This window comes from Lepidochelys olivacea (assembly GCF_965140295.1).
Source record: "Lepidochelys olivacea isolate rLepOli2 genome assembly, chromosome: 1".
NCBI classification, from domain to species: Eukaryota; Metazoa; Chordata; order Testudines; family Cheloniidae; genus Lepidochelys; species Lepidochelys olivacea.
Genome location: NC_140411.1, coordinates 296,635,383 through 296,654,170, shown reverse-complemented (window position 1 = coordinate 296,654,170; position 18,788 = coordinate 296,635,383). Strand labels below are relative to the sequence as shown.

At 42.7% G+C, this 18,788-nt stretch overlaps 1 protein-coding gene across 2 annotated transcripts in view; it reads right to left on the bottom strand.

Annotated features, from left to right (window-relative positions):
* SLC38A1 (solute carrier family 38 member 1) overlaps positions 1-18,788 on the bottom strand; it is a 67,866-nt gene that overhangs the window by 8,960 nt on the left and 40,118 nt on the right. For both annotated transcript variants that reach the window (XM_084623438.1, XM_084623439.1), the window contains 9 exons: positions 14,379-14,452; positions 12,656-12,748; positions 12,249-12,330; positions 10,560-10,642; positions 8,700-8,758; positions 8,458-8,586; positions 7,272-7,351; positions 5,651-5,751; positions 598-716 (listed from right to left, as the gene is read on the bottom strand). In XM_084623438.1, the coding sequence (XP_084479564.1) occupies positions 598-716; positions 5,651-5,751; positions 7,272-7,351; positions 8,458-8,586; positions 8,700-8,758; positions 10,560-10,642; positions 12,249-12,330; positions 12,656-12,748; positions 14,379-14,452 (820 nt within the window). The remainder of the gene's footprint in view (positions 1-597; positions 717-5,650; positions 5,752-7,271; positions 7,352-8,457; positions 8,587-8,699; positions 8,759-10,559; positions 10,643-12,248; positions 12,331-12,655; positions 12,749-14,378; positions 14,453-18,788) is intronic.

Genomic DNA, 18,788 nt, shown 5'->3' with positions numbered 1-18,788 from the left:
GGTTGGAATAATGTCACCCATGTGGGCCGGAAGGTATTGAATCCACTGGATCTGCATAATTTCAGATTCAGTGACTCCTCCCCCAGCCTGCCCACAATGCCCCTTTCTATGTCAGATTCTTCAAATGTTGTATAGAGCTCCTTGATCCCTGCAACACACCGGGAAGTGGAGGTTGCCCTCATGGTCAGTCCATCTCACCCTCTCATGAAGAGCCCTACTACAACAGGGTGACTGAAAGGGATTTCTGTGGTTCCTCTGTTCTTGGATGAATTTCATCCTTGATTCTGCCCCTATTGAGATCAATAGGGTAGGACAAGGCCCTTATGTATTTTCATTTTAAATCGACTTAACACCTTCCAGTTCCAAGAGAGAATAATTTATTTTAATTGTATGATAGTTTCTTATTCTCCCATCCAAACTCCCAATGAAGCCAATGGGAGTTTAATATGTGGAAAGACTGACTGCAGGATCAAGTACTCGCTGTAGTCTGCCACTGATTCAGAAACCAGGCCCCACACACAAGCCAGCCTTGCTTTGGGAGAGTGCACCTACTACAGATCTTAGCTGTTTCCAAATTGCAAGGAGCCTGATACTTACAGTGAAAAACAGCACTGGCACTGTGAGAATGACTGCAAAAATGACAGCCACACGCACTGTCAGGATAAGGATGTCATCTCTACTCTGGTAGTTGTGAAGCAGATCTGAGTGCACATTGTCTGCAGAGAAGACAATAACGTAAGTGTTCCTGCAAATAAGCAATTAATTTATAGAAACCGTCACTTAACAAGGGCCTTCTTGTACAATAAGTGATGTATCAACAAACAAAAGGGCAGGAAATGAAACATTCTTGAGTTAAAATAGGTTTTAAACCATACTCTAGTGATTCCATTTTTCAAGATTAACTCTTTGGGGCCCTGTTTCCGAAAAGCATCCCTAGTCAAGAAAGCACAAGGTTAACTCTAAGCTAAAGTCCATTGCAGGAAGACTACAGGGAGGCATAGCATAGCTACTGGGGATTTTTTGGCAGCTTAAACTTATATAAAAATAACCACATGCACTGTCCCTGCTGAATTTATACTAAATTATTAGGTTTCACTAAAGTCCAAATAGCAAATAGAGTGCTAGGAGAAAACAGAACATCTTCTCTTGAAGAACAAACCCCGTTTTAGGTCAACCCTTTCCCCATGCAACATGGGGTTTCTCCAACCACACAAACTGCCATCCAGCTACTTCTGGTGGCTACCCCAACATCCCCATTTTCCCCCTTGAACTTACCCTCTTCTCTCAGCAACACTCACAGCCCCTGCACCTCAATGACCACCTCCTGGAGGAAGTGATCCATTCTAAATGCTGCTGATATGGGTCACTGGGAGTGCCATATGCTGGTGTACTGACAGTATTTTAACAAAGCCTCCCACAAAAGCATCTATCTCCCTTAACCAGTGAGAAATGCTATGAACCAGGTGTACGCACGCTGGCAGACAGGAAGAACATAGAATTCATTTGTTTGTTTCCGCACCTTTAAAAAATTCACATAACTGTAACCAAAGGAAGCAAATGCACTGGGCACAAAAAAAGTATATTAATTTGCCCTTTTCTGGAGGTGTTCAGACTTTGTTTCTGAAAGGTGTCCTGAAAAAACTGATAGCACAGAACAGTGGTCAGCCAGTGTAATCTGAAGTGGAGAGGCAGGAGGGTAAAGGGCTTGCAGGGGGCTCATTGGGGATATATAGTTTTAAAATACCTGCCATTTGGTGCAATCTGGTCTATTCCTAAAGGCAAAAATATTGCTTGTCAGAAAGATTTGACCCTAAAGGATAAACCCTCTCTGGCAAGAATCACTTATCAATATACAGAAAAAGCCTGAAATCATCCCAAACTTCTTCAGTTTGAGGGTGCAATTTTAAAAGGGGGCTGGCATAGCCTCTTCTTGTACTTGGCTTATACCACATGAGGCACATTCTGCCATTACAAGCCCAGGTTGCTGCCCCTGTACCTCTGGTCTCCCACTCAGCCTGACCATGAAATACCATGACCATGAAATAACAGCCCAAGCAAGTGACCTTTAGCAACACCTAATTTTTTGTAACTGTACTCTTGTAGTGTACATATGGCAATAACGCGACACCTTGAGCAAACAGACAAGTGGTGTTGGTTTAAAAAAGAGAGGGCCAAAATAAACATGCTATTCTGGTCTATGAAAGGATGGTGGAAAGGGTTACAGAAAAAAAAAGTGCATTTAAAAAAGGCATTCATTCATGTTCCTGTCAGTCTCAAATAATGATCCATGGGCAAGAAGAAAAGTAATACTGCCCTTCCACGCCCCAATTCTACAACTGATAGTGTGCAGGCAAACATTGGGGAGGGGAGCTCTCGCAGATGCAGCATTATCCACACACTATTAATATTCAGACACATGGTAAAGTAGAAAAGAATTGGGTTTCCTTTCCTCACAGATTCACGCAATCTGTAGGGTTAGATTTGCCTCCTGTGTGGACTTGTCTCCAGGGTTCCTGCTCCAGGTCGCCCCCTGGACCCAGTCCCAGCACTCAGCCAGATATCTGTTCTGTGGTATCTGGGAGTTTTGGTGCATTAGTTTGGTCTTAAGAGGCTCAGATCCTTCAGCTGAGCCACAGATAGTCCAACCCTTCCAGGGTTTTCAATAAACCCAAATGAAGTAACCGCAAATGAAACATCCCATGTGTGGGGTCAGAGTCCTCTTCATCTTCTGTAAAGCAGCGGGCCCCAAGTAGGCTCACAGACTAGTGTCAAAGATTAGTCCCATCATAAGTGGATCCACAACAGGTCCTCCCTTCCTTTGAGGAGGGGTTTCCAGGCAGTATCAGCTAAGGAGTTCTAGCCTTTAGCCAGAACTTGGTCCAGTAGCTAAAACTGAAGATTTGCTGTCCTGATTGGTCTGCCCCCCAGTTCAGCTGGGTTTTTCTCTTTTAAGCTCCTCCCTCCAATTCTGATATCACCTACAGGTGAAGCCAGGCACAGCCAAGTGAGTCCACAGTAGCTCATTAACCCTATACTATTTGTAATACTGGGGCCGGCAGGTCTAGCCCCACCCAAAACTAAAAGCCCCCCCCCCCTCAATTAATCAGAGTAACCACTAAGCCGAGACCACAATTGATTTCTGGGGACAACAAATGGGGAAAAAAAAAAAAAAGAAAAGAAACAGAAGCAGGAGTGAGGTCATAGGTTGAAAATCAGGGATCTGGAGCATGACACTGAACAGAGAACCCCAGATAACACCGACTGCTCCTCAAAGGTGTCTAGGGAGTCAGTGGACCCTGCTCAGAGGAATTCTGCCTGGAGGCATGATCATACGAGGGATCAGAAGTAGGCCCCACAGTTACAGAGCACAGTCCTGTTCAGCTTCTTCCTCCTGGTATAATGGATGGAAATCTTGGGCAAGCACCAGGAGGAGATTAACAAGGAGGCCTCATGACTTTCTGGGGCCACGGATGAGGTGTGCCACGACCAGGAAATGTGAGGAAAAATGCAGCCAGATGCTCAGTAAGAGGTTCTGGAGGAACAGGAAGAGGGGCTGCAAGTGTGCTAGGCTCATTAACCCTGTGTTGCTGAGAGCGGGGTTTGTACACCCCATCACAGGACTCCAAACTCCTCCTACATGAGGTGGGAATTTCAAAGAAGTTCCAGGAAATGAATCTTGGGGAGTTTATTCGCCTTCTCAAACGTCTTGGGGAATCAGATCCGCAGCTGGTGTAAATCTGCCTGGCTCTCTTGAAGTCAATATGATCTACTGATTTATACCAGCTGAAGATCTGGCCCATTGTGGCTATTTCTTCAGGACCATAGAACTGGATCATTAATTCTAATATTTTATTTGTCGTTTTCTATGAAAACTTACTGGCTAGCAGCAGCCCAACTGTTGAATGAGTGGCCACCAGTCTTGGCACCTGCAGCCTTCCTCAGTTTTCTTGGCATAATCCATTAAACAGAAATGGTGAATTCAAATTATCTTACTTTCTGCAAATTGGAGGCTTCATATCCACCATGACAGCCTCATGGTAGAAACTAATATATTTTTTGTAAGTTGTTAGGTCACCAAAAGTTCATCTGTCTATGACAGAAATGTAAAATTTCAAATTTGCTTCCCCTACCCATCAATATCCAAATATGCATTGGTTACCAACCTTTCCAGACTACTGTACCCCCTTCAGGAGTCTGATTTGTCTTGTGTACCCCAAGTTTCACCTCACTTAAAAACTACTTGCTTACAAAATCAGACATAAAAATACAAGAGTGTCACAACACACTATTACTGACAAATTGCTGACTTTCTCATTTTACCATGTAATTATAAAATACATTGATTAGAATAGAAAAACTGTACTTACAGTTCAGTGTACCTGAAGCCCGAGTCCCACTGCCCAGGGCCGAAGACTATAACTTAGTATCATGGGGGCCCCTGTGGTATGGGGCCCCAGGCAATTGCCGTGCTTGCCATCCCCTAATGCCAGCTCTGCACTTGTGACCCCCCTAAACCCATCCCGCAAACCCGTTGGGGGTTGCAACCACCAAGTAAAGAAACACTGAACTAGGTGAATATCTAGATAAGTTGACGTACCCCCTGGAAGACCTTTGTGTACCCCCAGGGGTACGCGTCCCCATGGTTGAGAACCACTGCCATAATGAATGACTGTAACAAACATGAAGGCTGTAGCTTGACAGAGCACTTGAAATCTAATAAGAAAGACTGATGACCTTTTGGTGCCCCTTATGGAAAACTCACAGGTCAAATCTGTGATCTCCCTCTGATTGACTTAGTGGCCTGTAACGAACAAATGTACCAAATTTCAAGACTCAAACTGCTTTAGAACATTAGCTCTCAATCATCCTGCCAGTGTAAGGGTCTCTGGGTTCTCCGATTTTTATTTATTCTGCATATTCCTTTTAATAAGGAAAAAAAATAAGATTTGCTTGGTTTTTGTATTTTTAAAGTGAATTAGTGTTCATGAAAGGAGGCGGGTTGAAAATCTTGGACACTGAAGTATTCAGAACTGCGAAAGTATTTCAAGCAGCAGCATTCCAAGCTGACCTAAACTGCATCACCAATGTATTTAACTTGAATGGGTAGGGACCAGTTCTTGCTAACAGAGGGAGTACAGTCTCCGCATCCATTGCCTCTGTGCCGAGAACAGCAATAAGGCTGCCAATTACTGTGGTGATGATTTTGACACCTATTCACTAAGCGCTATCCTAAGATCACAATCTCATTTTACACAGGCAATTGAATAGCCAATCAGATATCACTTAATCACTTTAGGTCATTACTGATCTGAGCTGAATTGAAACTAGTAACTGAAAGTTACTGATATGACACTGCTAAGCTCCAGTTACCCAAAATAAAACTAGTTTACATTAAACTTGTGCCTTTGCTCCTTTCTCTTTCATTTTTGAAGTTAAATTAGCAAGTGCTGCATATAGCTACTGTGTGTAGCCACTCAGAGCACCGGTAAAGAAGAGATTTGTATCTTTATGGAAAAATTTAGGGAAATTGTTTTCAAAATTCTAGTAAGATAAGTGAGTGGGATTCTCCTTTTTCAATGGGTAAATGTTATTGATTTCACCTGGATTCTTTCTGACAGGTATGTTAGATCAGCAAAAACTGCTTACTTACCATAGAAAGTTAAATAGCCAAAAATGGCAGTCATGAAGTACATAACGAACATGGCAAAAAATGAGGTATTTGAAACCATTTGCATTCTCTTCTGTGTGCGACTGGAAAAAGAAGGAAAAATAATAAATGGCTGTATAAATCTTTGCACAAACAAAATTAACTAGCATCGGAGAGACTCCAGAGTGTGTCTTTCTTCATTTAAATCAGTGATCCCCAATAGCTGTATTGAAGGAGGAAAATGACTGGGGGACTAAGTCTCCCAAAAGCCATTGCTAGCCTCCCAGTTTTGCTAGGATTTTAAGTCAAGGGAACATAATGACCATTCTGTGAATAGTGCCCTCCCCAAATCACAACGGGTGGCTATGGCCCCTAGCAGTAGCCTCTGTAGCAGAGAAGGGGTCAGCTTGGAACTGCTTCTGTGTGCAAATTAAAGGACCAGTAAAACAACAGACTGTTAACATCCTAAATGTTTGCAAAAAATGGTCTGTGTCCTCTGGTAAGAACTGCTGTAGTTTAAAAAAAAAATTGGTTAAACATAAACATTTCATTTTTGACACTTATTTTGAAATGCTTAAACCTGGGTGCCTAAAGTTGGGCTCTTAATCCATATTTTGATACCAAAATAGAACACCCAGATTTCTAGAAGAGCTGAGCACCCAAAAATCCCACTGAAGTCAATGGAAGCTGAAAGTGCCCAACAGCTCCCAGTTAGACACCTTATTAAGTGGCCAGAATTTCAACAAACAGCAGATCCTTTGACAAGGATGGGAACTGCAGCAGGCTGAGCATTGCTGAAATTCCAGTAACTTCTTTTAGGTACTTAAATAGGAGCTGAACTCTTTTGGCTTTGAAGAACTAATGCAAAGACATTAATATAGAGTAAAGAGAGAAAATGGCACACAGACATTTAGGAGCAGATTTTGCTTCATGGCAAAAAATGTTTTCATCTAAGGTATAAAAATATCAGCCCTGATTCTCCACTCAATCTGAGCTATGCTGGAGGGAGCAGTTGCAAGGAGCCAGCTGCAGCTCCCTGATCATTGGCTGCTCAGCCTTGATGGATGTTAAAGCAGCAGGGGGGCTACTGTAACTTGCACCAGTGCAAATCAAGTCACCACACCTATTGCCTGCTCATGCCCCTTTGCTCCCCTTATGCTAGGGACAGAGGTACAGTGGCTGGTGTGGGAGGCTCCTCTTCATCTTTCTTACACAAAGAAAAGTTATTGGTGCTAGTCACATCATTTAACTACATTTGATGTGGTTTAAAAACACATTGGGGTGAAAGCCTGTACATAAAAAGCATAACTTGTTACTGTCACAGTCTTTTTGCTACATTGGAATCAATGGCATTAGCTGAAATACAAGACTATCTTGTAAACTATAATAATTTGCACTGCTTGGCTCTTCAAAATAGCTGTCATTCTAAAGAAAACCCCTGGGATGTCATGTTACCCCATAGGGAACCCAGATTTACCTAGCTTCAAGCAGTGCTCCTTTGTTTTCTGATTTTATTAAACTATCTTTCATTTGAATTACAAGGGTGATGTGGAGCAACTCTGCACTAACATTTTACACTCTAAACAGTCCATTTTAAACAATCAAACAATAAAAAACATCTTACTCTTTAAGTTCGCTGTAGATTGGAAGGACCGATGGGTGGCACACAAATGCAAATGCAAGGGTGGGCAAAGCATAAACAGTCTGTTTGAACATAATTGAAGAAAATCCAGTTAGGAAAAATACATATTAAGAAATCATCAGTGTTTCAATTACTTCATCTCCCAACTTTCTGAACTCTTCAACTGAACACTGAGAGTCCTTGCAGGGAAGGCAGAGCGCCTGTCAAATAACACGTATTTAACAAAACATCAGGAACAATAACTTTTCAATGTGAGGACACAATCTATGCATTTTTCTTGCAAATATTTTGGACTCAGTTCAGAGACAGCAGTCGTGTAGCTGCTGCTACCACCCAGGGCCGCTGGGAGATGTGGGGGGGAAGTGGGGCAATTTGCCCCAGGCCCTGGGCCCCACAGGGGCCCCCATGAGAGTTTTTGGCGGCACTTCGGTGGCGGGTCCTTCAGTGCCGTCGAACACACCCAGAGTGAAGGACCCGCCGCTGCTTCTTCCGCTCCGGGTCTTTGGCAAAGTGCCCCAAAGACCCGGAGTGGAAGGACCCCCGCCACCGAAGACCCCAGGTCCCCTGAATCCTCTGTGTGGCCCTGCTACCACCGGCTTTGTTCCCTTGAATAAGACACTTTCACATCCTCTACTATTGCTGCCAAATACACTCTTGTGTGAGAGGGGCAAATGTTTGATCTTTACGTGCCATGAGGAGGAAAATTATTTCAGTGCCATAGAATGGATGCTCAGAGGTGTCTGATCATGATAGATAAGAGCTGGATTGTGATATTTAGGCTCAGCCCATAGTAAGGAGCAGTGCAGAGGGTCACTGTCCCAGAGGGAGTACTGGGATACATTCTGTTTCAGGGAGGCAAATGCCTGCTGGAGTTCCCAGGCATTACAACCTCTGGGTATTGATTGATAGTGCAGTTCATTCCCTCTTTGAAGCTGGCCCTATCTGCTGCCTGGTGCAAAGAGAGGCAGAGTCTCAACTTCTTGAAGTCCAATGGAACCTGCCCCTTACACAAGCTGAGGGAGAAGGTTCATTATGCCCTCTCCATCACAGCGCATCTGTGAAAGGCCCACGGAGACTGGATCTAAATGATGTGTCTAATTGACTAGGAATATGGAGTATGATATCAAATTATCTGAATTAAAAATAAATATCATAGAAAGAAACATACCTTGGAATTAAAGGTAACATACTTTGGTTGACACATATCTTCATGTGCTGAGCTAACATTTGATATGATAGGTGATGTTGCATTTGGCTCCAATACTGGGCAGGAAAGTTGAAATTTCTTGTAGATAACCTGGAATAAAGTGTCACATGGTAAACTGTAAAAACTATTATTAAAATAAAAATGCACACTGAAGACACTATAGGAGCAACTCTAATCCAACCAAAACAGCAAGCAGAACTTACCACTATGAGGAAAAAAACCATGCAACCAAGGGAAAATCCACTAGTATATCCAAGATACCCTAAAAGAAATACAAAAGAAATAAAATCAATAACTCATTTAATGGTCACATTTATTTTGTTTTTGTTCTTTTCATAGCTTGTTACTTTATAACATAGTTAAAGTTATTACATATAACATGCACCATGAACTTCAGGATAGTATAAAAGTGCTTCTCATTTTTCTGTAAATCTGTCATTTCACAAGGTTGCAACATTTCAGACATATTAAAACTCTGTTCTGATATGTCTGACCCTCATTTAATATTGCTCTCCTGCCTCCTTGCAGATCATCTATATGGCAATTTGACTAACTGCATTCTTGAGAATGACTTTCACAATGGACATAAACTTGATAATAGGAAAATATGCCGCAAATCATGAAGTGCTTAAATGTTAAAAGTTACTATGGATTAGATTTTCCAAAGGTTTTCCAAAGATTTTTATTTTTATTTCAAGGGCAGTTAGGTGCCTAACCTCCTTAGGTGCTTTTGGAAATTTCAACAGATGCCTATCAGCAACGTTAGGCACCTAAATACCTTTGAAAATCTGGCCATATAGGGTGAGAGGTGCCTAGTGGAATCTAAGGAATATCCATAACCATATACACATATTACCTAGACCAGCGGTGGGCAAACTTTTTGGCCCGAGGGCCACATGGGGGTTGCGAAACAGTATGGAGGGCTGGGTTGGGAAGGCTGTGCCTCCCCAAACAGCCTGGCCCTTGTCCTCTTCCACTTCCCGCCCCCGACTGCCCCCCTCAGAACCTCTGCCCCATCCAACCCACCCTGCTCCTTGTCCTGTGACCTCTCACTCCCAGGACCCCCCGCCCCTAACCACCCCCCCCGCTCCCTGTCCCCTGACTGCCCCGCCCCCATCCACGCGCCCAACCCCCTGACAGGCCCCCCGGGACCCCTGACCCATCCAACCCCCCCCCACACTCCTTGTCTCCTGAGTGCCTCCTCCCAGGACCCCCATCCCTAACTGCATCCCAGGACGCCACCACCTATCCAACCCCCCTGCTCCCTGCCCCCCCCCCCGGGACCCCCCTGGTCCCTCACCCCCTATCCAACGCCCCCTGCTCCCGTCTCCTGACCGCCCCCCCCCAAAACCTCTGCCCCATCCAACCACCCTCTGTCCCCTGACTTCCCCCCGGAACCTCCTGCCCCTTATCCAACACCCCTTCACCCCCTTACCGTGCCACTCAGAGCGGCAGGACAGCCTTACTGGAAAGCCTGGGGGGTGGGTGGGTGCAAACTGCGCTGCCCCAGTGGCAGTGTCACTACGGGGAAGGGGGACAGCAGGGGAGGAGCCAGGGGTGAGCTTCCCTGGCCGGGAGCTCAGAGGCTGGGCACGACGGTCCCGCGGGCCATAGTTTGCCCACCTCTGACCTAGACAGAACTAGTCAAAAATTTTCAATGAGAATTGTTATTGAAATTTTGAATTTTGATGGAAAAAACATTTTTTGACAATTCTGTTGCAATTAAAAAAATTACTAGTTCTATGTAATATTAATTTACCTAATGGAATAAACACCCCGGTGGTCATAAAAACTGTAATCAGTTGCCACCAGCAAATGGAAGAGATAACGAACACATTATTTTGAATCAATTTAGTTATACTGTGCTCATATGTCATGTTACTAGCTTTTAATTTAGGCCTGGCTTGTTTCAGGATGCCTAATACATAGCTTATTCCTGTGCTAAGGCCACTTTATTCATGACTGAGCACTGCCCTCTACATTATATCTGAATGGCCAATACGACCTAGAGGGGAGCAAAATTTGGGTACCCCCACTTTATTCTAACAATATTTGAGTCTTACCTAAGTTCTTAAGAAGACACAAGGGGAGGATTATAGTAAATGTTACGGCTACAACAAGAATTCGCCCATCCACATACCATGCCCTGTAAAACATTTCAAAGATACAGTGAAATCTCTTCTTAAAGCACTATCACTATTTTTTTACATTGGGTCAGCCATCCAGAATTACAGCATTTTCTCTGGCTTCCATATGTTGTAAGCTCAAGTACAAGCAAAGACTGGGACAATTTCTGAACTTCCTACGGTACTGGTTACATGTGGTAGTAAAATGAATATTCTATCAGTAATTGCTTAAAAAGTGGCACTCTTTGGAATCTGAGCCACAACGGATTTTCATAGTTAGAGGGCAAAATGTTGCCCTTACTGGTAGGAGTGGTGGCCTGGTGAAGAGATGGAGCAATACCAGTTGGCATTAGATAGAAGCTCTCCTGCCAGCACAGGAAGAGACAGATCAAGCGGTCAGACAGTGCCGTGCAGCATATGCTGCACACAACAGTATACCCGCTTAACCTACTGAGGGCCTGGCCACATGCCCTAAATGACAGACCATGATACTGGGGGCTGGGATGCACCAGACCCCAGTCACTTGACCCCTTCCCATAGTCTGTGGTTAGAATCCTCTCCTGGTGGTTTGCAGGGAAAGGGGAGAAATTGTTCTCTACAACATATTTTGAAGTGTTCTGTCCAGTCTTGTATGAAACATCTTCAGGATGGTGTTTCCACTTTTTAGCTAAGTTACAAGACATCATATAACTTGATGTAACAAACAAGACATGTACCAATGTAAAGAAATATCCCTTTTTGTTTTGTTTAAGGTGACGGTAGATGCCATCAAGCAGTAACAAGTGGCAGAAATCTACCCTAGGTATTCCACTCCTGTCATGTTTTAGTATTGGGGCATTATGGCAGGGGTGGCCAAACTGTAGCTCAGGAGCCACATGTGGCTCTTTTACAGTTAAAGTGCAGCTCGCTGAGCGCCCAACACCCCACTCCATTCTCCACCTACCAGATGGGGGTGTGGGGGTGAGAGCTCAGGACTTCTCCATTGCAGTGGGGTGGTGGGGTAGGGGCCTCCATTCTCCACAACGGGGAAGGGGGTTTCAGGGCTTCAGCCTCGTGGAGTGCATCTGCCAGGGCTGAGGGCTTCAGCAGGAGCAGGGCTGAAGCCCCAAGCACCATCAGGCGACTCCCATGGGGCTGAAGCCCCAAGCCCCAGCAGCTGCACCCCGGCCCTCGAACTTCTGAAGATTGTCATATGTGGCTTGGAGGGTCAGTAAGTTTGGCCTCCCCTGCACTTTGGGGAGTTCTTTACAGATTGACTCCTACAAGGTGATCAGAACTCCTGGAGGTGCTGAGTGCCTTCAATGCCCATTGGTTTCAATAGGTGTTGAAGGTGTTTAATAGCCCCAAGTATTGCTCAGGATGTTGTGGGATCAGACCATATGATAAGAATGTTGTAGAAATCATTCTTCTGAAGGAAAATCTAGACAGTGATCACTAAAGGCTCATTTATTTTTTCTTTTCTTTTCCCCTCCCACGCTTTACAATCCCATTAGGGACCCTGCTGTGACGATCTGACACTAACATAAGGAACAGCCAATAATCAGTGCTTTTATAAACCCATACTGTAGTTTATCTACATGAAGTTTAGACTCTGAAGTCAAGTAAGCAAAATAGTATTAAACTTACGAAAATGCTTCTTCTTTTCCCATAAGAAACTTTATGGCAGAGGGCAGCTCATTTTTTACAATGAAGAGATAGCTCAGCATTGCTGGGGGAAAATGAGACAATTTTAGAAAGTAGACATGATATCTTGTGGAATGAGCACATAGAAGGATACTGGACACGGGTTCTCATGCCATCCCGAAGTAAATACAAGCTGATCTAAGGCAAAGAAGTTTAATTGATTCTAAGATACTGATCCAAGCTGGGTTTTTTCTGATATGTCATTTCAACAGACTACACAGAGAATGTTACTTTGAACCGCACAACAGAACATGAGGACCTCCAAAACATCATTGGGAGAATGACAAATCTGACAGGCATAAATGTATGTGCATTCCTTTGTTTGCTCTTGTCTTTTATACTTCCTTTACCTCCAGTATTCTGGAGAGAAGTGGATCCAAAAACAATCATTTTTCCTGGGGTGCCAAAGACCTGCTCGCCAAGCTTTTCATACACCATGCAGCCTGCGTAAACCAATTGGAGGAGAAATCAGAAATCAGGGGTGACAAGCAACTGTCAAGTCAAAACATTTAAGATTCCTCTTCATTCAGCTAATTTCCCCATCCATGCTGCTATTTCTTCCCTTTTCACACAAATATGGGTCTCTATTGTAACTGACAGGAGTCAAGCAAGCTTATTTGGAAATATCCTCCTCACATTTTTAAATGTCAGGAGTGGCTACCAATCACTTTTTGAAAGTTGGAACTCACAGTGAGACGATTATATCCCTTTAATGTAAGTGTCCTCGTGACACTTAAAAACCTGGCATCCTGACGTCTTAAATTTGCTCCCTCAGTAGGAATAATATAAGATTTAATGGAAGATAATATTCAACACAGCAGGGATCTGCAAGCCAAGGCTCTGGCAGACAAGCTAGAGAGACACAACACTGCAATGCTCTAATTTTATACAGTTTGACTAACTGACTAGATTAATGCAGAGAGGCCAGACTGTTCATTTAAATTATTATTTTTATTTCCTTATGATAATATATTAATTTGAGTTCTCATCTCCTATATTTCCTGTGAAAGAAGGAAAGTATGAGAACTATAATTAAATATTCTTTGTTTAAAGTCTGTCAAATTCAACTAGTAGCTAGACTATCTATTAATTACAAGATGTTCCAGTTGAATTTAGCAATTTTTTCCCCCAGTTGTGGCTTGGGCTGACAGAAAAGGTATAGCATTAAGAACGCAAGAGGATATGCAATGAGAATGAAAGATAAATATTTCAGGTGTTACAGTGCACAGATTATCTCTCAGTTTGGGTTCCTCACATTCTCTCCTGGTTGACATTTTCTCTTTAAAACTCACATGAACAAGAATAAATGCAGTTTGAGTTTTAATGCAATGTCTTCCTTAGCAGCCTAAAGCCCAGGACCCAAATGTTTTACATTTCAAGGACACAAATGTGTGTGTATCTGCATGCCTAATTTGAATATGCAATTGCTGCCATTGTATACACAGTCATGATAATTGTGTACACAAATTAGGTGTTCAAATGTGGAAGCATTCTCATGCATGGGTAATTTTGAAAGTTTGGACTAAAAGGTTATAACCTCAGGACATTATTCTTAGCCTATGTACAGTGAAGGGTTTAACATTACAATGGCACACTTTTATATATGTATTTAGAGTTATATATTGTGAGATCCTTGGGGCTTCTTCCCTATATGGAAAGTACCTATTATTATACCATGGGTACTGTTGGGAACATCAACTCTATTTTAGTGATGTCATCTTATCCCAGATAAGCTTCACTTTACAGAGTTTCATTATACCTCGAATTGCAATCTGCAGATTGTAATGCAATAAAACAGTTTGAGTCTTTCCTTCTACTTCACTAAATGGAATTTCACTGTATCAGAATTCTCTGTGAATTGGATAGACTATATCTTTTCTTTATAGCAATGGGCCAGATTCTGATGTCAGTTATATCAGTATAAATCTGGACTAAATTTGATGGCTTCTGGCCCAGTTTCTCTTTTCTTTTTCAAACTGAGAAAAAACCCAGCCATCTTGCTTTATTCTGAACATCTTTCACCTCTTGTTCTTTTCCCTCCTACTAAATTGATACATTATCATCTCAAATTACCTGTTTCCTTTGAACATATCAACAGGAGATTTATTGAATAAATAGACAGAAATGTCACTGAAGTCAACAGAAACCTAGAAGAGAGTGAAAAATAAAATGTATTATAATAAAATAATTCCTTGGTGTTGCAATTTTGTACATATTGGGACAGATTCTCATTTACACTAAGCCACCTTCATAATTTCTGGCAGTGCAAAGGGGCCCTAAAGTAAGTATAAATATAACTGACACATGCTTTATGGCTTCTTTACATTGCTATAGTGTAAAAAGGGGACCTAGTATAACTGTGGCTCTGGCCCATTAAGTCTTATATTGAAGGCCTGCAGAGATGGACTTATGGTGCTCAAAGTTTATAGCCTATTGATTAGTAACCCCTCCCACTTTTAATCTAACCCAAAATAAAAATCTCCTACCATCAAAGCAAGAAGATCTAGTCAGAGCAGCTGTGAGCCCTATGCTCCCGACTACTTAGTCTAATGATCTTTCTAAAATCTGAGGCACAGAATTTTATCTGTTTATCTAAGGACATGAGGGCCACATCCCAATGTTCTTTCCCAAGCCAAGTTCCAGTGGATATTAATGGTATCTCCTGATATTGTTGTGCCTGACTCTGACAGTGCCACTGGGAAAGCAGGGGCAGCACTGCCCCAAGTAGCCCTGCCAGCCTATTGTAGAGGATGCAGAGTGATCTCCCCCAATCTGTGCACCATTCCAGCTCTGCTCTGGAGTGGAAGGATATGTGGTTCTTTGCCCTGACACTAGCACCCCTGTTGACACTAGCCTCACACTGTGTGCTCCCCAGAGTGGTGGTCTCTGAGCTACAGATGTTGAGCAGGGGAGACAGCAGAGACACCCCTCCTCTGAGGTACTGCATGGCACTGGCAACTCCAGTCCCTGTCCTTGCACTGAGAGAAGCAGAGGCTGAAGGGTTAGCTGCATCCTGCATTACAGTTGGTACTTCCTGCGATGGGGCATCCATCATTTGGCCCCTGCACTGTAATCACTGGTTTGCAGAAAAATTCGGGAATTAAAGTGGGAATGAATGCTTAGTCGATACTTGCAAAGGGCTGAGCAGCACGCCTGATAACAAGGCAGTACCATGGGCCAAATGCACAACACTACCTTTGCGCAATGATCCATCTCCTGTAGACCAGGGAACAATTCAAGCACTGTGTGTTCCTTTTCTCCGTGTACAGTTACACAGGCTGATTGACAACACATTTTCATGATATGTGTAAGGAGTATTAAAACAATCTGTTGGCATTTCTATCATTTCTATCATGACAAAATGTCTTAGGACACCATCTAAACAAATCTAAAATTAAACAGAAAACAAGCTGCTACAATAGATGACAAAAACAAGTCTTTTCACTGAAAGGAACATGCGGGAAAGACAGTTTGAAAACAATGTTTTCTTCCTTAGACTAGATATATTTCGGGGCCAAAATTATGGCTGCTCTTGCCATGATTGCCTGGCCTGGGGGGTGGAGTAGAGTGGAAGAGGGCACAAGAAGCCCCATTCTTCTCAGTATAACTGTACAGAACATGCCACAATGATACAGACAGCATTACTCGATCTTAAGGGGGCATCAAACAACAATGGCACTGCACTTCCCAAAGGAACTTGTCCACCTTGCCTGCATTGTACATTGTAATGCCTGGAAGGCAGTGCTGGGAGAGCCCACACTGAACTTTTTCATAAGGTGGAGTAAGTGCTGCTGCTGAGCATGCTCCCACCAGAGACATCATGCATGTTTTTGCACTATGTGGGCATAATGTCTCCAGCCATTATTGCTTGGCTGTTGAAGCTAGTCACTTGGCTAGTCATTGCTTGGCTGTTGAAGCAATCTGTAACTGAGCCCTTAACATTAAACTCCTAATTTGCTGACACCAAGCAAAGGGCGTTTTCAAGGAGGTAAAAATAACAGCTGCAAGCCAGCCAGGTGGTGATCTGATCTGTTTCCTTACTTCCCCTCGGGAGTCTCACAAGTTGCTATGAGAAACATGTCCTTTTTCAGTAAGGCCATATGAAAAGCCTCTGTGTGAGGGCTGTGGTTTAGACAGACTAGTGCTAGTAGCATCCCATAGAATGGAATGAAAATATTAGTTCCCCTCACTTTTTGCAAACTCAAAACGTAAGCAGTGAAGCTTTGGCAACCCTGTAGTATCAAAATTGTTCTCATGTTTCACATTTTGTCCAGTTTAAAAAAGTGCTGGCAACCACCTAAGAAATCTGGGCAAAATTCTCACCCCCAGTCCAAGCCAAGTGTATAGCTATTTGCAAAGGACTGACGCAGAGCTAGGGGGAACAGAATCCTACCTCCCACCCTGGGAAGGTATGCTGTCTGTCCACAGCTGCTTCCTTCACTCATCAACTGTAGCAACTACTGTGGCCCGTTGCACTGCAGAGGCCTGGGCTTTGTGACCAGAGAATCTGTGAAGTTGATGGATTAACAGGCCACACATCTGCCACTCACTAGCATTGCCACGCAAACCCCCTTGGAATTTCACTGGGGATCAGGACACAGCAGAGCTCGGCTCAACCAGTGCCAAAGTCTGCAGAATCTTCCTCCAAAGGTCTCTCTGTGGCCTGGCTCAGGTGCAGCCTTCCAAACATTCTGCAGCCATGAGGATTTTCTCCCCTACTGCTGATATGGAAGAGTCTTTCTATGGCATAGCTCATAGTTATTAGCCATATTAGACTGTAAGCACCTATGGGCTCTCACCTTATTTTACACCTGCAAAGCATCATACCTACCTATGGTGTTAAGTTACACAAATAATACATTAACAATAGTGTTTTTGTTGTTTTGTTTATTTTTAATTCAGTATGCAAAGACTATATGATCCTGATTCTGACCTCAGTTGTGCAGGGGGTAAATCAGGTTTGATTCTACTGGAGTCAGTGGAGTCATGCTGGTGGAAAAGCAGGCCTTCATTTGCTTAATTAGCTTTTTAACACACAGGTTTCCTTTTCCATCTTTGCTTTTTACTTTTAGATCACAGTGCCTGGTTCTCTTTGGTAACCAAAGTCTATGCAGATCAAAGCAGGCTTAGAAACATTTTAGACCTGTGTAATTTACAAGTAATGAATACAACAAGGCCCTCTGTTCAAAATGCAAAAATAATAATACTTGGTCTCTGTCTTTAATCACTTGTAAAGCAACGTGTGATAAAGATAGCACTATATATTTGTTGGAAAGATTCATTTGATCAAGTTGTGAGGAAAAAAATGTATTCTTGATCGATTGGATTCAACTCTCTGCATTGCAGGACATAGGAACATTTTAAACGGTGCTCTTTATTTGCCACAGAGCTCCAGAAGTCACAATTTTGTATCTCAAAGACTGGTTTGATGGCTCATTCCCTGCTAACTTGCCTCTCACTCTCTAACTTGTTACTAGCTACTTCATCTTTGGTCTTAATGGCTTTGTCTATGACAGTGCTAACATGACTGAAAACCATTACAGAGCTAACAAATGCATGGCTATTAAAATAAATATCTGCTATTAAATCTGCACAGTTAATTAAGTAGAGAATAATTCTGTTCTTTATAGTACAAATAATGTACTCAGCATTCACCTTAGCTCAATACTTTGATCTACCCAGTATTTGATTCACGACAAGTCCAACTACTATCAAAGATCATTATAAGCCTCTCTAGGGTTCAGTATCATGTATGTGATCTACTTCTGATAAAACTGCTTTTATCTCGTTTAGAGAAATGTAAGCATTCAGGAGATACACATCTCTCAACTGAACCCTGGCAACAGAATGCTTTACAGAATGTGGTGTTAGCTTCTTGTTAGTGCTAATGAGTTCAATAGCAGTATGTGTGCTGATGAGAGGAGCAGAGAAGGCTGTGAGAGTTTACAAAGAACTAAAGTTTCAGTGGAATCAGAATGTAATTAGACTAATGCTTTGGACTGTTCCAGAGTTTTAACCCAGTCACTGTGACACAGATAGTTCCTATCCATACTAACTTTTAAAGCGTAACTGGACCAGGAGCTGATTCCTGATTTGGTTACAGTTGTAGGGTAGACAGGACCCTGAACTCTCCAAAGCAAATCAATTCCCAGAGTGAAAATCAGAATGATTTTCTCTTTTCAGTGGGTTTCAGATTACAGGGCAATCTTATACTGCACATACATAAAACAGATATTTGCAAATTGATATAAAAATTTGAAGCACTTCTATCATGTTAATTAGAAATCACTGATGTAGCAATAGCTCTGTCCACTTCCGTTTTTAATTTGACATATAAGCTAGTGAGTTTATTTTTAATGAAATGTTTGTCAGTGCTGCAGTAGCAAAGCAGTTCAAAACATCCTGAACTGATTTGTATCTTTTCATATTTTAAGTTTCAGATCTGTCTCTTGGTACCATGTACTAGATCTCAGAAAGGAAAAT